The 19,240-nt window shown below is 39.6% G+C and overlaps 1 protein-coding gene across 3 annotated transcripts; it reads left to right on the top strand.

Moving 5' to 3' along the window:
• The first annotated feature begins 90 nt into the window (after positions 1-90).
• On the top strand, positions 91-18,739 carry LOC122303343 (auxilin-related protein 2-like). Of its 3 annotated transcripts, XR_006240654.1 has the most exons (9): positions 92-996; positions 2,691-4,353; positions 4,432-4,567; positions 4,681-4,778; positions 4,926-4,991; positions 5,907-5,996; positions 16,097-16,273; positions 17,840-18,243; positions 18,409-18,739. XR_006240654.1 is itself a non-coding variant. In XM_043115097.1 (8 exons), the coding sequence occupies exons 1-8, from the start codon at positions 389-391 to the stop codon at positions 17,876-17,878; spliced, it is 2,856 nt and encodes a 951-aa protein (XP_042971031.1). In that variant the 5' UTR covers positions 91-388; the 3' UTR covers positions 17,879-18,390. The 3 variants fall into 3 exon arrangements, 2 of the variants coding, with proteins under 2 accessions (XP_042971031.1, XP_042971029.1); XM_043115097.1 differs by lacking the exon at positions 18,409-18,739 and having other exon boundaries at positions 91-996; positions 4,453-4,567; positions 17,840-18,390; XM_043115095.1 differs by lacking the exon at positions 18,409-18,739 and having other exon boundaries at positions 17,840-18,390.
• Positions 18,740-19,240: the final 501 nt, after the last annotated feature.

Genomic DNA, 19,240 nt, shown 5'->3' with positions numbered 1-19,240 from the left:
TCTTTAAACCCCAAAAGAAAAGGAAATTAGACATGGATTGGCAGCCTCCTCTCTCAAATGGACATTATTCGTTACCAAACGAAACGAAGGCCCGGGGGATGGTCAGGGAAAAAGCATACAAGAAAGACCCAAACAAAAGTAAAAAAATAAAAAATAAAAAAAATAAAGAACGAGAGAAAAGAGAGCAAATTCTTGAACAGAAGAAAACAATGGAGTTGGAGTTCTGATTCTCCTCCACCATCTCCACCGTACCAATCCTCTCTCTCTCTTTTCTCTACCGCATGCCCCAACGCACCACATCTGATCCTCGTTGCCCTTTAATTTTTCTCCTCTGATCTTGTTTCCTGTTTCTGATTGTTTCCACTTCCGAATCCGGCAGTTTTCCGATATGAACGACTTCGAGGACCTCTTACCCACTGATTTGGGCTTCAAATCACAGGGACAATCCGCTCCAATGACCTCCTCCAAACCCTCCTTCTCATCTAATTTCGGATCGTCGCATCCTCGCTCCTCCTCCTCCAATTCTTTTGACGATCGTGATTCGGTGTTTACATCCACCGGTCCACCCCACAGATCCCAAGACTTCGGCTCCGGATACGGCGATCTCTTCGGTTCCTCGCGGTACCCCAGCAAATCGGAGAGCTCCGCGGCCACCACGTCGTTCAATTTCGAAACCTTTCGCGATTCCGGTGCCACAAAGGCTTCGGCGACGCCGGTATATGATAAGCCGGTGTATGACGACGACATTTTCGACGGTGTGCCTGGGCTGAAGAGCTCCTCGTCGAGGGCGAAGTATGACGACGTTTTTGCCTCAGGTTCCGCATCGTCACCGAAGGGGAGTGATGCGCTTGATGATCTTCTAGCAGGGTTTGGGAAGGCGGAGCGTGAGTCAAAGGGTTCAGGCGTCAAGGGATCAGAAAGAGAGGAGAAGGGTGTGCCGGTCGGTTTCGATGATTTGATACCCGGGTTTGGTGTTACTAATGTCCCTAGTGAAAGGTAACTTTTATCATTGGTGACCGCGTCCGTTGCCTAATTAAGTTTAGTGAGCTTAACTTTTAAACAGTTCGCGTATCTAATTTTTGTGTTGGATTCACTACCCATTTAGCCGTCTTGTGGGTAAAATACGTTTTGAAGCTGGTTTTGATATGTAATTGGATCAACTTTTTGTGGTAGTGATCATTTCGGTTTTTAGCAGATTGGCTGATTTTATTGCATGCTTAAGTCTGGTGAACTTTGATTGGAGCTTTTCAGGTTCTGACTTCTGATTTTTTTGTTTAAGAAATGCTATTTGCATCCTATTATCTGTTTGTGGTTAAAATGCAGGCTAGCTAAGTTTATTGCATAATAAGTTTTGGTGAATTTTAATTTTCTAAAGATAAATCCAGATTAGTTTGGACTTTGTTCTCGGACTTTCGGACACCCAGGGTGCCAATAAAAATAATAATCTATTTTATAGTTTACAGTTGAGATGAATGTTTGTATTGATTTCATGTGCAATTGGATTGACATTTTATGCCAATAGTTATTTGGCTTCAGGTTCTTAGATTATAAGCTGCTTCTGACTTGGCTTTTGAATTGTGGGTGAATGTTGGATTTACTTTTGTGCACAGAAAATCTTGGAACACAAATAAGCAGTAAGAGTAAGAAATGACGTAATACGTTTATTTTATTGAAAATGAAGTATGTAAACAGGAAAAATCATGAAATTATTACATGAACTGAGAGGGAAGAAATCTGGGCATGTCCACATAAGAAAAAGTTCATTGTCTAAAATTTTCAGCCGATGTGCTTGTCTTATATTTGTAAACTGAAGAAACATTGTGTCTTTCTCTCTATCTTTCATAAATTCATTGGGGATCTTAGAAATGGGTTTGGGATTTTTCTTCTTTCATCAGTCAATAATGCTAAGTGTCTCAATTAATTGTGATGCTAAAACTATGAAAGATATGAATGCATTTCATTTGCAAAACACAACTATACATTCGGTTCATGGCATTCTGTTGCTTTTGGTTATAAAGTATAAATTCTTTGCAAAGGAAGTGTCTTGTATATGTCATCCCATGAAAAATATTTATGAGATGACTTTAGACATGGACTGACCTTATCTTTGACATTAACCTGCTGAGTGGCTCTACAGCCACCGAGTCGGGACCCAAATTTGGGTCCCGATAAGTGTATTTCATCTCTTTTATTTTTTTGCTTTATTATTTTTTTTTACATGCATTTTTTTAACATCTTTAAATATTTTTTTTTAAAAAAAATTCACAACATCATTAAAAAACATTTCCTTAATCACTAAGTTTAAAAAAAAAAAAAAAAAACATTGCATCGGGACACACTATCGGGACCCAACTTCAGTGGGTTTAGCATTTCTGTAACTTGCCACTTGCTTGCCTCATCTCTGCAGTCCTGGAAATATTGAAAATGAAAAAAAGCTGAGATTTTCTAGAATGGGACATATACAGTAACATTCATCAATCTTGTTCCCATTGCCGTTATCATATATTTATAAACTAAAGAAAGAAAAATTTGATGAGTAAACTGTATTATGTTTTGTAACTTTTGCTCTATTGGTTTCGTCAGTTATGTTACATCCTGTGTGACTATGCCAAATACTCATTTTTATATTCAGTCTAATATGCTTGTTAAAATTATGTATCAGAACCATATTGCTTAATTTTTTTCTACAGGCCAACTTCAGAGGCCAAATGGTCCTCTGAACCAACTGTAAACCCAACTAGATCAGCCACCAATGTGATGGAAGACCCCTTTAAAATATTAGAATCAACTTCGCGTCCTGTGGTTTCATCTCCTGAGCATTTTGCTGACCCATTGGAAGAAATCAGTAAGTTCAGCAATTCACGAAGCATAAAAAATGAGGGGGCATCTGCTGCTAATAGTGGGGAAGTTTATGATGATACAGATCCCTTTAATGGCCTTGGGAATCTACCGGCATTTTCATTAGAGAGGAATAACAGGGTGAAAGAGAAGAGTCCTTTAATGACAGATATGAGCACGGGTTGGAATAGAACTTCCATTAGTAAAGATTCAATTGAGATGAATTCTGTGAGAAGTCCTGAAAGCCACTTGCAGAAGAATATGCCAGTTGAAAGCGATCAGTATTCTCATCAGACCATGTTCGACATGCCAACATTTTCAACAGATTCTCATAAATCTTTTGGTCAAACAATTCCGCCCCCTTCCTATTCTAGTACCAATGAGGCAAATGCTCAGGTGGATATGTCTCCTAGAGCTGAAGAGAAATTGGATTCATTCGATGATGTATGGCTGACTGTGTCAGAGATTCCTCTTTTCACACAACCCACAAGTGCTCCACCACCTTCGAGACCCCCTCCTCCAAGACCCGTACAGGTTTCAAATTCAAGAAAGAAGATAAATGAGCACACTTCATTCCCAAATTCAGCACAGTACACTCAAGGTCCCAAGTCAGCTCCTGCTGCAGCGAAGGACTCCGTTAAATCTCCCTTTGATGAACTAGAAGATTTTGCCATGGCCAGGAGTCAAGATAATGTTGATGAACACACAAATGGTCTTTTCAACGAAGAATTGGGGATGAACTCGGCTGCTGCTGCCATGAAGGAGGCTATGGATAGAGCTGAGGCTAAATTTAAGCATGCAAGGGAAGTTAGGGAGAGAGAGAGTACAAAAGCTGCCAGAAGTAAAGATGCTGTGCAGCTGGAAAAAGATGAAAGAACTGCACAAGATGAGAGATCAGTAAGAGAAAAACAAGAGTGGTCAGACCGTGATTGGTTGCATGGGGATAGGGAAGAGGAAGAAAGGGAACAGAGAAGAATTGAGAAAGAGAGGGAAAAGGAGGAGAAGGAGAGAGAACAGAGGAGACTTGAGAAGGAAAGGGAGAGAGCAAGGGAGATTGAGAGGGAAAGGGAAAAGGCAAGACAAGCTGTGGAAAGGGCTACTAGAGAAGCGCGTGAAAGAGCAGCTACTGGAGCTCGGCTAAGAGCTGAAAAAGCTGCTGTGGAGAAGGCAAATGCCGAAGCTCGAGAACGTGCTGAAAGGGCCGCCGTCCAGAGAGCCCAAGCTGAAGCTCGTGAAAGGGCAGCAGCAGAGGCAAAGGAAAGAGCTGAAAAGGCTGCTGCAGAAGCCAGGGAAAGGGCTAATACAGAAGCCCGTGACAGAGCTGCGGTAGCAAGGGCTGAGGCTGAAGCACGACTGAGAGCAGAACGAGCTGCTGTAGAAAGGGCTGCCACAGAGGCTCGAGAAAGAGCTGCAGCTGCTGCCAGGATGAACCAACAAAAGAACGAAAATGATCTTGAATCCTTCTTTAGCATGGGCAGAGCTAGCAGTGCGCCAAGGCCTAGGGCTAACTCTTCGGTGAGCTTTTGTAATTGAAACATATTTTTACTCTCTTTTGTGACTTTGGGTTGTCGGTTACCTGATTGTATATTTCAGGACCCGTTGTTTGATACCCAGTCTCAGAACAGGCAAGATCCTGAAGTGGCGAGGAGATCTGCCACGTCTTCCTCAAATATTAGGAAAGTAAATTCTACAACAAATATTGTTGACGATCTTTCTTCAATTTTTGGAGGTAGTTTGAATGCAGCATTATTAATAACACAGTAATAGTCTTTTGTGGCACTCTATCTCATATTGTGGCTGGATGATTGATTTATTAATTATGCTTTTTGTGGGGGGTGAAAGCTGCTCCGTCATCAGGAGAGTTCCAGGAAGTTGAAGGGGAAAGTGAAGAAAGACGAAGAGCTAGGTTGGAACGCCACCAGAGGGCCCATGAGCGTGCGGTATGTGCTCTATCAATGAACTAATCTATTCTCTGTTCCCTTGAAGGAAGAGTGGGGTTAAATGCATATACCCCTCGGACCCTATGGTCTGTTTATCAACAATGCAATTTGTTTCTCTGAAGTTTGTATTGTTGAATTTTGCGTTAGGCAAAAGCATTGGCTGAGAAGAATCAGAGGGACCTTCAAACTCAGAGGGACCAAGCTGAGAGACATGTAAGCACTTGTAGTTTCCATCAAATGTACTAGTGTTCTCATCTGTTTATATTTTGTCTCTTCTGCCAACTGACTGAGTGGTTTGGACATCAACTGAGGTAGTGATTAAGTTTTGTTTAGGTCAGGCTGACACTTATATAGTATTGGATGGATCTAAGTTGGTCATGATTATTACCATTATTATACATTGCTCAAGTAGCACCAGTTCTATTCCCCCTTTCCGTCTGATTGGAATTTAGTTGGAGAGGTTGGTCCTCTTCAAAATAAATAAATAAAATGGATGAAAAGAAAGAACCAGTTGATGACTTTCATGCCTAGAGGCATAATTTCCTCTGAGGCCTGGTTTGAATAGTGAGTTGAGATGAGATGAGATAAAAGTTGAATAAAATATTGTTAGAATATTATTTTTGTTTTGGAATTTGAAAAAGTTGAATTGTTTATTGTATTTTTTTGGAAATTTGGGAAAGTTGTAATGATTAGATGAGCTAAGATGAGATGCAATGAGTTGAGATGGTTTCACCATCCAAACCAGTCTTGAGTCTATTAATGGATGGGTCTAGTTATGTGAGACTTGAACTTGGGTTCATAATTTATTTTCTACCTATAAAAAAATTCATTTTGTTTCTTTTTTTTTTTATTGGTTACAAGATTAGAAAATAACTCTATATTGTTTTTACGTGTAAGTGGTTTAAGAGGCAGACCTGCACTAAAAAATGGGACGGGCTATTTTAGCTTAAAATTGTTGTAGAGATTGATGTGTTACGTTATCTTTTTTTAATGGATTTTGTGTGCATTAGATTTTTATATATAATATTTTGTTCTTTTGCATGTCTTAGATTCTACGATATGCTGAAATTCGCATGGAATTACTGGAGTAATTATTAACTTTGTGATCCTGATGTGCACTGATTTCAGAGGATTGCTGAAACCCTGGATGTTGAAATCAAGCGATGGGCTGCAGGGAAAGAGGGCAATTTGCGCGCTTTACTCTCGACTTTGCAATACGTATGCTTTTGTAGTCGAAATCTTGCATATTCTTTATGCTTCTCATTTAACCTCATTTTGATGCCTAAAGGTATTTTATCCTGCATTCACTTTGCACATTATAATGTGTATATGTTTGGGGGTGTACAGTGTTGCACTTTTTTGTCTTTTTAAAATCTCTTTACCATGTTCTAGCCAATGAGCTCCAGTTGAAGAAGCTCGTCCTCCCTCTGTAGGAATGGGATGAAGGTGGGCTCTTGGGTTCAAGAACCACTAGGTCATTGTATTATTTCCATTTAAATGATCAAGTTTGATCATTATCAGCTTGTTGAGGCTTTTATATGTAACAGAGTACTTACTAGCAGCCTATAGTGGTCACCCTTACATAATTTTAGGTGTTTATTGGCTCTGAAAGTTTTGTTCTTGATTTCTTGCAGTGACCTGCCCATGGCATTGAATAGTTGTTGTATCAATGAGATTGATATTAGTCCTGCTGGGCGGGCCCCCATATCTGTTTTTTCAGGCCCATCTGTCTGCACCCAGCTGGTACCGGGCGGGCAATCCGACTGGTATTACTGGGCTGACGGGCAGACAATTATATTATTAAAAAAAAGGGGGGAGGGGGAGGGTGTAGGGTACCCACCCACCCGGTAGCAGTATATAATTCAGCCACCTCTTTTCCTCTTCTTCATCTCTTACTCTTTTTTTTTTTTTTTTTTTTTAATTCTCCATGACCCACAGCAGATGGGGCCACCTGCATATGCTGGACGTGGGAAAAGGGGACCCCCGCCCAGGTGGGGGCAGGATGCCTGGCTGCCCGTTCTCATAGGGCAGGTAGCAGGCCTAACTGATATTGAAATGGAGATGGAATTTACTACGAGGAGATTTAGTGAATGGTTATGCTTGTCTCCTTTGGTAGTTCTGACTCTTTGATAGGGGATCTTCTCCTTCTTTTACTTCTTGTGACTGGGAGATTCAATCCTAATGAATGATGTTTCTCTCTCGCTTTCATTACTTTGTTCTGTCGTATAGTGCAGAAACTTGAATTCTTTGACAAGAAGGAAGTTGAGAGCTACATATTTTTTAGTTCTTGCACGCTCAGGTGATGCTCTTGTATATGTCCCGTGTCCTTGGGCTATAAATTTAACAGGAGCATCTCTCTCTCTCTCTCTCTCTCTCTCTCTCCACTTTTTCTCTCTGTACTAAAACTCTTTTCTGATGGGTTGTCTGTTCTGGTGATCCTTGCCAGAATCAGTCCCCATTAGTTTTTTCTCCGTTCTTTTTTCTGAGTTGTGATAGGCATGGGTTTCATTAAGCATCTGTTAATAGAGACAAAAGTTTTTGTTTTGTCACTGGAGGGAGGAAACTCATGTCGCATTACACAGAGGGGGAGGAAGGTTACTAAGGAGATGTTGTTCAATCTGGACAGTGCCCGTTGGTTGGCAAATGCAGTAGAAGAATGCTTATTTTTTGGGGGAAGGAAGGTGTTTTATAAGACTTATAGATATGGTGCCAAAGTTCTTTTCGCTCATAGGCGCTCTAACTCGCTCGGGTGTTTCTTGGAGATAACAAACTATGGTGGTGGCACCGGTGGACATGGTATGTTAGCAATCTCGGAAGGGATGGAAGGTAAGGGATGGAAGTTACTATCGATGGAGTTGAAGAATGCCTTGTCTAGGGGGGCTGCGACTAAGCATGGTCCTTCGTTGACCTCATGGATGGCTAGAGAGGATGACAAGGGGAAGGGGAAGGAGAAGGAGAGGTGGTCATATGCAGAGGCAGTGATGGGTGGTGCAGGTAGCAGAAAGGAAGTGGCTGGAAAGAACATTAAGTGGCGCTCTATAGGTAAACATCCAAGCGAAAATGCTGTAGATGGCAGAGTGGTTGTTCCTGAAATGGTGAGTGGGTCACTGTCCTCTCAATCTTCCAGCGATGTTGTTGGTTTTCTGTCCTCTCAAATCTCCTTGATGAAGAACAGAGAGCAAATGTGTGAGCCGTAGGTCATCGTAGTGGCACAGACTTTGCCGTCGGCATGTTCTGGCTCGCTTCTCGACTCCTTGTCGACGACGAGCCTCCTGGTGGCGCCATTGAATATCTTGAAGGAGGTGAATGCAGAGGTGGGTGGACTTGTGGGGCTTGGGGTGGCACAGAACTTGCCACCGATCCCTGCTGAGCCATTCCCTACCACCATGGCGGCATTCCCGAAGCCGGTGCAGGTGGTGGCTCTGGGTGTGGAGACGTTAGAGGATCTGAGTGTTCTCGAAAATCCTGTTTTTGAACGGCAAAAGGAGATGGGAACAAAAGGTGATATGGGGGAGATTGATTTGGCTAAATCTTTGGTGTTGTTTGAGGATAATAGGGATGGGGAGGATTTTCCTACCCCCTTTAACTCGTTTCATCCCAACGCGTTCGACTGGGTTATCCAGAGAGAGATGGATATTAGACATATGGTAGGGATTTCATATGGGGGTTTCGAAGCTGAATTTATGGCCCTACTTACAGCCGTAGAGGCTGTGAACGTACAATCCAAATCGACCAATCATTGAATCTGGCCAAGAAAAAGGAAAGAGAACTCAAAAGGTTAACTTGGGCAATGAAAGAGGAGGGAGGTGAGAAGAGCTCCAATAGGGAGCGTTCCAAGGGGAGGGGTAAAATGGTTGTCCCATGAAGCTAAAAATATTATCTTGGAATGCGAGGGGGCTGCATGATCCTAATAAGCGGCTCCAAGTTAGAAATTTACTTCAACTATGGAAGGGGGATATTTTGTGTTTACGAGAGACTAAGTTGAAAGCAATCTCGAGACAAATAGTTCATAGTTTATGGAGAGGGAAACATGTCGTGCGGTCTTTTCTTCCATAAAAAGGAGCACTTGGGGGTGTTCTAATCATGTTTGATAAAAGGGTGGTGGAAAGGGTGGAGGAGTGTGTGTGGGTGATTTTACGGTTTCATGCTCCTATGTTAATCTTGAAGATGGCTTCAAATGGGCATTTGCTGGTATTTATGGCCCGAATATCGATTTAGAGAGACGGTTTTTGTGGGAAGAATTGGCGGGAGTTCTTAGTTGGTGGGAGCTTCCAAGTTGTATTGGGGTGGACTTTAACACATCTCGCTTCCCAAGCGAAAGGTCAGGGTATCCCACATCACTCCAGCCATGAGAGACTTTTCGGATTTTATCTCGGAACAGGAGCTTGTGGATATTCCACTTTCAGGAGGTACGTTCACATGGTCTTCTTTCTATTGTAACCTCTAGCTAGGTGTCTCTCATGTATACTTCCTATGTATCTGGACTTTGCCTATTTCTATAAATATAACTTCTTGATTACCTATAAAAAAAAAAAAAAAAAATTGTTCACGGATAAAAAAAAATTATTTAAAAAAAAAAAATATTTAGTTCTTAGCCAAAGCTATTGATATACTTGGCTTGTGGGATGGTAATGGGGAGGAAAGAAAATTTAATTTGGTGAGTTGGAACAAGGTTTGTCAACTGGTTTCAGGTGGAGGTTTGGGCGTGAGAAATTTAAAGCTTTTCAATAAAGCTCTACTTGGGAAATGGCTTTGGAGGTGCCATTTTGAGAGTAATAAGTTATGGAGACAAATTGTAAATATGGGAGGATGTGGGGGAGCTGGTGCACAAATGAAGTTAAGGGGTGTATGGGTTGGCTTGTGGAAGTCCATCCAGTTAGTATGGGGGGATTTTGTTAAAAACATAAAATTTAAAGTGGGGGATGTGGCAAATATTTATTTTTGGCATGATACTTGGTGCGGGGATTCAGCTCTTAAGTACATTTATCCTAATTTATTTAGGAATGTTAGAGATAAAGGGGCTGCAGTGGCTGTCTTATAAGATTTCTAATAACATGCTTCAGTGGAATGTGGATTTCAACAGAGATTTGCAGGACTGGGAATTGCGTGAGGTATCTAATTTTTTTGGGAAGATTATATGATATGAAAATTGATCAGGATAGAGAGGACAGCCTGCTGTGGTTGCAATCAAATAACTCCAGATTTTCTGTAAAATCTTTTTATAAGGCATTAATTAGTTAGGGAGTTAAAGACTATCCCTGGAAATGTATTTGGAGGGCTAGCGCCTAGCAAGGTTGCTTTTTTCTGTTGGTTGGTGTCTCTTGGGAAAATATTAACCATGGATAATTTGAGGAAGAGAGGTTTATTTGTGGTTGATTGGTGTTTTATGTGTAAGAAGGATGGTGAATCTGTTAACCATCTTTTTCTTCACTGTGAGGTGGCGACAGTATTGTGGAATGAGATTTTAGCAAGGCTAGGCATTGCTTGGGTGATGCCTATACATGTGGTGGATTTTTTGGCTTGCTGGCAAGGTTCAGTGGGATGTAGAGGCAGTGCAGCAGTGTGGAGGATGATTCCCTTATGTTTGTTTTGGTGCTTATGGCTAGAAAGAAATGGGAGGTGTTTTGAAGATTGTGAATGCTCTATGGGGGAGTTTTGGGATTTTCTCATTAGCACTTTAAGTTTTTGGGTGAAGAATCTTGTTAGGGATGGGAATATTTGCAACGTTTTATTTTAGTACTGTTTTGCTTTAGCTTGTATTTAGGTGTACTCACTTGTATACATCCTGTGTACTTGGGCTATGCCTATTTACTTGGAATAAAATCTCTTATCAACTATCAAAAAAATATACTTGGGTTGCATCTAGAGCAACTTGATATTCAAGTATTGCTTATTTGTTTCAAGTTCTTTTGGTCTAAATATCTGTTTAGGAAATCATGAGTTGGTATTGGCTGCAGTGGTTCTAGGTTTCTGGGAGATTGCTGATACATTGTGGTGTAAGGTTGGCTCTCTCAAACAACTTTTGTGGGCTTGCCTTTGGGCTTTATTATGAATCTATTTCGATTTAAAATTTTGAGGTTAGAGGATGGAGAGAAGATTGGTAGGCTGAACCAAAAACAACCCACTTGCCTACTTGTTTCTTGGAGTTTTTATTACTATGCCTTAAATCCTCCACATGGACTTGTATGCTAAAGAGGACTTTTTTTTAAATTTTTTTGGGAGGCTTTAGTAATGATTTCAACCATCAATTGGTTGGATTTGGCATTGTTTATTCTCCTATCAAGTAGGAGGTTTAGGAGTCGGCAAGGTTCGTGCCCTGTAACAACCTAAGGAAAAGTCTAGCCAGATATATGCCTATACTCTAAAAGATCCTAGATGTGTCTTGGACTTTCCTTTGGTCATTACAAATGAAATCAAAGCTGACTGGTAACACCATGTGGCACTGGATTCTCACTGTGACATAGATCCTAACAAGGACAACAAGGATTTGAGAGAGGAAATTGTGATACCATACTATGTCCCACATTGGGTGGCAGAAATATGGTAGAAGTGAATGAGAATGATAAAAGTGCACTAAGTGTCAAGATTAAAATTTTTGAGTGTCAAGATTATAATTGAAGCTCGTTGGAATCATTATGAAGCTCCGTTCAACCAATTAAGGAACCAATGTGGAATTCACACTCAATGCATCTTTATCATACTCATTCATGTTTATCATAGCATCAAATACTCTTAAATCTAACATATTTTAAAGAAATCATTATGATTGTTATTTGAAGTCAAGGGTGGTTGATGTTCTACTGCAGAAGCTCAATGCCATCCTTTTTATTAATCTCTCGGGCTTTTTGGAAAATAGAACTTCCAAATGTAGTTTTCCTCTCCTTTTTGAGGTAATTCATCAACTTGAGTAAATGGGTGGAGCATATCACACTCTTCAACAAAATTTTCGGAAATGGGCAAGTTGTTTATGACCTAATAGGATGTTGCCTCCAGAAGGAAATGCCAAATATTCTTAAAGATAATTTTAGTCCTAAGAACTAAGAGCCATTATCCAAAATCTCTATGCCTGGATGTCAACTCATAATAGTTCTAGCTTTGCCAAATATTTACAACTTATTTTTTATTGCTTTACTTCTCCCTAAGTTTGTGTTTTTCCTGCATTCCTCCTGTGTACTGTACATTGGGTTGCCTCCTTTTGCCACTTGATAAAATTGCTATTTCCAGTTATGTGCTTATAGTTGGAAGAATTATCTCAAAAATTAAGAAGGGGGAATAGAAAGAATAAGAACCGTACAAGGTCCAGTTGCTAATAGGAAGCACAGTGTGGATATTTGCTGAAATATATATATATATATATATTTTTCTAAGTAATAAGAAATTTATTAATGCAAGTAGATAGGCATAGCCAAAGTACAGAGGAAGTATACATGCGGAAACACCTAAATACAAGCTATGAAACTAGGAGCTAGCGAAGTCTAAAAAGGAAACATTTAAAGAATCCCCATTCAGTACGAGAGTATTTGCCCAAAAACAAAGAGTTCAAAAGAAAATCTCTCTAATTTCTCCCAATGAGCAAGCTGTGTCATCAAAACAGCACCCATTCCCTTCTAGCCACAAACACCACATTAGACATAGAGGTATCATCTTCCAAATATGAGCAATGTGATGGCTGCCCATAGATCCTTTCCAACAAGCCAATAGATCCACCACTCTCTTGGGCATCACCCAAGCAATACCCGATCTGCCGAGAATCTCATCCCAAAAAGTCTCTGTGACCTCACAATGCAGAAACAAATGATCAACTGACTCCCCATCTTTCTTGCACAAATAACACCAGTCCAGGCATATTATACCTGGCTTCCTCAAATTATCTGTTGTTCGAATCTTCCTGAGTGACACCAACCAGCAGAAAAAAGCAACTTTGGTTGGAACTTTGGATTTCCAAATACACTTCCAAGGAAATTGGTTGACACAATGACATGTCAGCACTTTATAATAAGAGCTGACAGAGAGAATTGAATTTCCAGCTTGTTTCCACAACATTCTGTCCTCTCCTCCCTGCACCATTTTAATGTTATACAGTTTACTGAAAAATCAGAAATAATCGGCACTTCCCAATCATGAACATCTGAAATAATTGCAGATAGCTTGGTTTTTCTTAAAGAGCCCTTAATGAGGAGATGATTCATATGGCCCTTGGGGAAGAGGGGAAATGAAAGAAAGAAAGGGTGCCATCGACTGCAGCTGTTGTCTTTGACAAGATAATTTGTACCGAACGACCTGCACTGTTATATTATTATTTTTTTATGAGCACTTACAATGTTGTATCAGCTACTTTCACCATATCTCCTTACACCTGAATGTCTTTCCAATTTGAATATCCCTCCCATATCCTTGTTTTCACATAAACTCAATTCTAAATTTGTACTAGCGGCACTTACAAATTAGGCTTTATGAAGTTTGCAAATTTACCTTGCACGTGAAATATTTCTTTTCTTTATGTCAGTATCGTGTAAGATTCGATAGTTGTTTCTTGTGCTCCATTAGCATAAGGAAGTGATAATTTGCTGTTGATGAGTTTTTGCTATCCTAGTGGAGCACTTTTAGGAGGTAAGTTATGAGTTTAACAATGTAATTGCCCCCTGATGGTGTTGACAGTGGTAAGGCGAAATCCTCTGTGGAAGTTGTGTCAACAGAAGGCGAGAAGGTGCTTTTTCTGGAGACCTTTGATGAGGATTTGTGTACTCTGGTGGTCGATGATCATATATGGAGGGAGAACCGGTGCCTAATTTACAGTTGGTTTGCAAGGAAAGGGATGGCGTTGTCTGTTCTAAGAATGGACTGGAGGAGTATAGGGATGAGTTGAGTCCTATTTATTTGTTACCTCCGGTTTCAAACTGGCAGGTCTCCATTTGGATTGGGTTTTGTGGATGAAATTCTTGGAGAGGCCTTCGGGGCAACTCTCAAATTGCATCATATGGAAGATGGTACCTATGTATTTATGCTGGTGCATTTGGAGGGAGTGGAATGCAAGAAGCTTTGAAGACCAAGAGCGATTGATGGATGAGCTTAGAAACTTGTTGGTCTGGTACATAATATAGCCCTTTTATCTCTAGCAATCCTAAAAAGATTAGGGTAAACATCCTTAAGAGGTGAATCCCCACACCAAATGTCATGCCAAAAATAGATCTTTGCCCCATCCCCTACCTTGAATTTAGTATTCTTGACAAAGGCCCCACATCCCAGCCGAATAGACTTCCACAAACCCACCCCAAACATCCCTCTTACTTCATTCGTACACGAACTCCCTCACATCCTCCCACATTTAACATCCACAATATTTCTCCAAAATGCATTACTCTCATTATGATACCTTCAAAGCCATTTCCCAAGAAGAGCTTTGTTGAAAGTCTTAAATTTCGCACTCCCAAACCTCCACAAGACACCGGGAGACAAACCAACAGGTACCATTTCCCCTATATTACTTATGATCACGTTAATTGGGATTTTTGGTATATATTTTTGGTAGGTATGGTTTTGGGGAGGCCTTGGACATGGTGGTATGCTCCCTCAAGGTCTAAGCTTCGAATTTCATTGGTGGGTGCAAACAATCTTTAGAGGCCATCGGACTGGAAAATTTTTTCCTTGAATTACCCAAGGTGCACTTGCGGGGAACTCCTTATTGATGACATGTGCATCCCTGGGATTAGTTAGGATGCTGTTCTTGGATACGTAGTGCCAATAAAAAAAAGGTATGGTTTTGGAGAGTGGTGGTGTAATTGGATGAAGCATTGTATGACCACTGATAGATTTTCGGTTTTGGTTAATGGTACTCCTGGGGGCTTTTTTAATAGTTCTCGTGTCTCATTTCCTTTTAAGAAATGCTACAAGGAAGCCTTACACCACACACCTCCGCCTAACCAACATGTGATTTTTCATTTTTTTCTCTTCTATTTAAACACGCACATATTTAAGCATTAATATCAAAGGATAAAAAATGAAAAATCACATGTTGATTAGGTGGAGGTGTGTGATGTAAGGCTTCCATGTAGAACTTCTCTTTCCTAGTTGTGCTTATAATGGATGTGCTGAGCAGAATGTTGGAAGCGGCAGTGGGTGGGTGCTTTCTTTCTGGTTTCTCTTCTCAGTGGATGGATCTTTGAATGGTGTGTAAATTGATGACGCTGCTATTTTTTTGTGAGCCAGATCTTGATCAGATTTGTTCCTTAGGGGCCTTCTTGCTTTGTTTTGAAGCTGTTCCAGGCCTAGGTGAATTTTTTGAAGTCTGAAATGGTACCTGTTGGTTTGGTACATAATATAGGGGAATTGGCTGATATTTTGGGTTGCCTATGTGTCGACTTTGCTTGATGGTCTGCGAATATGTATTATGCTGATGCAGTCTGATATCAAGGTTGAAACTGATTCCAAAGTGTTGGTTAACTGGTGGAATGGACAGGTGATGTTCATTGGGCTGTGCAAGAAGAATAGGAGAGAATTGCTCACTCTGCCAAGGAGTTAAACATGGTAGTTAGACACATATATAGAGAAATAAATCAAGTAGCTGATTTCTTGCTAAAGAAGGTGCCAAGGAAATGCGATGGATAGTGGTCCCCAAAGGAGATAACAGGCATGTTGAGATTGGATAGGATAGGATTGCCGGTAATTAGTTGTAAGGTTTTTTCCACGGTTTTCCTTTGCCATAAGTGAGGGTTTTCAATAAAATACTTATTTAGAAAAAAGGGGGGCAATGTGGGATGGTGTTTTTGACAGGCTTGGTATTTCCTGAGTATTGCCTAGGAGGGTGGTGGATCCATTGGTTTGTTGGAGAGGAAATTCAGGGTAATTGTCAAATTGTGGCTGTTTGGAAGATGGTGCCATTATGTCTTATATGGAATATATGGAATGAGAGGAACGGACGTTGTTTGGAAAATAAAGTATGTTTTTTTTTTTTTTTTTTTAGTGTGGGTTGGTGCGCGCGCGCGGGGGTGGGGGGTTTGGGATTACAGATTTCTTTTTCCATACATTGCTGCTTTGGGCAATTTTATTGTATGGGATTAGCTTTCCTGATTTCTTTGCTGCTCTTTCTAGTTCCTAGCTTGTAATTAGGTATTTTCTCTTGTATGCTCCTTATGTACTTGGGATATGCCTACTTTCGTGGTTCAATAAAATATCTTCTTACTTATAGGAAAAAAAGAAAAGAAAAAAAAAAGAAGTTTTATGATTTTTATTTGTTATAAGTTAGCGTTGGTTTTATTTATGGTTTTGTAATTGTTATCTGCATTATTTATACTGACTGCACTCCATTTTTGGATGATCAGGTGCTCTGGCCTGAATCTGGTTGGCAGCCAGTTTCTTTGACTGATATGCTTACAGCGCCCGCAGTTAAAAAAATTTATAGGAAGGCAACTTTGTGCATTCACCCTGATAAGGTGCAACAAAAAGGTGCCACTCTCCAGCAAAAATATGTTGCAGAGAAGGTGTTTGATCTCCTAAAGGTATTCAATCATTATAAAAACCATTTAAATAGTTTCAGAGTAATGTTAGATACAAGTCTAGGGCATATAAGCCCTTTGAAAAAAGTGGGATCCACTTGAAAAAATCCCCCATTTTTTTTATGGTGGGTCCTATTTTTTTGAAAGGCTTGCATGCCTGCCCTAGGCTTGTATCTAGTATTGAGGAAAATGATACCATATCTCCTGAGTTTATCTCCTCAAGACGGCTCATGTATTTTATTTTATTTTTTAATATTATTTTTTACTAAATGGTTAAAGAAAAAAGAAAAAAGAAATGGTTAAAGAAGTTACTATTAGTGTATTGATTTTTTTTTTTTTAAATGTTTGAAATAAAAAGCAAAAAGAGAAAAGAAAAGTGCCATTTGCACTAGGGGGCACACCAAGTGGGCAAACTTGGGTGGCATAGTAGCACTACCCCTAGCATTAATCATAGTTTTATTGCCCATTTCTAGTTAGTCTTCTTGGGTAAAAAATAGGAGAGAGAAAAGTTTGTAGGCTTGCCATAGTCCAGTGTATTTGCAGTTGATAGAGTTGTGCAGTAATTCTGTGGATGCTTGAAATGACTCTGGAAAATCTCTGGCCACAATATTGTTAAAAAACTACTCAATTCGAAGCTACTCTAGAATCACTTATAAAGCCCGGTTTCACCTATTAAGTAGTCAGTGGGACTTAGCACTTATGACTACCTTTATACTTGATCACTCTATATTAGTCATTCATTTTCTGAATGTGGGACTGGGATGCTACAAACATGCTTTTCAGTTATAGATGTACATATTTATGCAGTTAACTGGTCAAACATTGAGTTCATTATATGCATTATGGTTGCGGAAGAGAATACCGCTGGTTATAGGAGCTGCTGCATGCCTGCATAGTAAGGAAAATGATAAACCTACAACTAGTCTACAACTATTTTACAACCCTATTTAAAATGAAGGGTAATTATGTAAAATTGAAAATAATTTTTAACGAAGTGGCAAAATTACATCAGTTGATTTGAAGTGAATAGTAAAATAGTTGTAAAAGAGTTGTAGGTGTATCGTTATAACCATTGAAAAATTCTATTAATCATCTTCACGCCACACACCACACATAATTTTTTATTTCTTTCTCTTATCAAATGTGTGGTGTATGGATAATGAGTAGAAGAAATTAATTAGTGTAGGAAGAATAAAACCAAAAAAAGTTTAAAAATTAAAATAAATATAAAAAATAAGTGTAGTGGGAGGAGATGATGAGTAGCAAATCTCTTATCCATTTAGTAGATATTCAACTCGAATCCTCAAGTCAACTTCCAAATGCGCATGTTCTAGAATAAGGATCCTCTCCATTCTATTTGAAATGGATGACATCCAATTAATGCAAAGTATTGAATATTTTGGTTGTCGTGTTGCAAAGAAGGATAGGATTGACAAGTGAAATGGAAAGCGTCCTGTTTCCATTTTGTAAAGGCGTGGATTTCCATTTTTTATTATATTTACTATTGATCAGTTCATGGTGCTGTGGTTTTATTTTGTAGTGATTAAAAGTTTGCTTATATTGTCACAGGAAGCTTGGAACAAGTTCAATTCAGAGGAGCTTTTTTAAGTTCTTTTGTGCAGGATTTTCACTCGAGTTTAATCTGTTGGTAACTGCGCCACTTGCTGGAGAGGGAGACGTTGTTTGGAGAATTCTCACTCCGGTGTTACTGAGTTTTGATTGAAGTTGAAATGTATCTACTGCTAAAGGAGGCTTCATTTTATATAGCAACCGAGATACCCGATTGGTATTCAATTTTTCTACTTCCATACTTGGTGTTCCTTCAGGGGTTATTGCAGCTCCAAAGATCTGTGAATGAAATTCAGAATGCTTGTGAATGTAGAATAGCATTTTCTGGGCATCATGCCCCATGTCAAATTTCATTCTGTCGTCTTCTCACTTCCTTGAGCCTGTCATCTCGCTTCAGTGAGAAGGTCTTTAGTTTTTTTTTTTTGTTAGTTATTATTGTTTTGATGATTTTTTGACTTTTGTGATATGGTACAAATCATGATATGTAACGTTGACAAGCCAGTGTGCCATTGAAATGAGAATTTGATTATGATAATGATCTTCCTTGTGAATTTCTTTTGTGAATGCAGCTGTGCTTGATTTGGTATTGTGTTTTTTGTGTCAGCAGACCACAATCCATTAAAGCTTGTTTTAAAGTTTTAACTCCATTGGCACCTAAATTGCTGGCTAGTAGAGGAGCTACAGTTACCTTAATTCATAGTCTTGAGTGTTCAAGACTTCTTGTCTACTGATGAACTGGGTATAAGGCATTCGGCATTTATGCTTTATCTGAAGAGATTAAACTCAAAGCATCAAGTCACTCAACTTTATTTGATTTCTGAAAGAAAAACTGTCGGTACTGTTACGTGGCATAAATTTTGTATACATACATTCTACAAATTTCCAAGTACCTGACATGCATCGGGAAGGCCGTTTGTTTACAAAGACGTACGTATATGCAGCCCCGGCCCGCAGTTGGCATGCATTTCATGGCCTTCATTAATTTTGTCAATAATATAGCCAACGCTAGCTCTCGGCCATGCTCGATGAGTCGTGATCAAGAGGTCATGCGGTTGTTATACGTACGTACCACTTCAATTGCTAGTGGTGGACGGTTACGGCTAGCCTTGGCTTTGCGAGGTTGACGCTCAGCTAGCTACCTCCCCGTCCGTTAATCTGAATATTTTTTATTATTAGATTTCTTAACAGAGTAATGCTATGCACGTATCATGACTCTCTCATCTTAATATCTTCTCACTACATAATATGTGACATTTTGATCGCTCTTAAATTATCTTTTATTCTTTTCTTAAAAGAATTAAAAGTTGATGGACAGTGTATCTCTTGAGTACAGAAGATGAAAGTGGTAATAGAGTGATATATATATATATATATATATATAAGATTTTTCATCTAAATTTT

This window comes from Carya illinoinensis, chromosome 3, assembly GCF_018687715.1.
Source record: "Carya illinoinensis cultivar Pawnee chromosome 3, C.illinoinensisPawnee_v1, whole genome shotgun sequence".
Lineage (NCBI taxonomy): Eukaryota > Viridiplantae > Streptophyta > Magnoliopsida > Fagales > Juglandaceae > Carya > Carya illinoinensis.
This window is presented reverse-complemented; position numbering and strand designations above follow the sequence as displayed.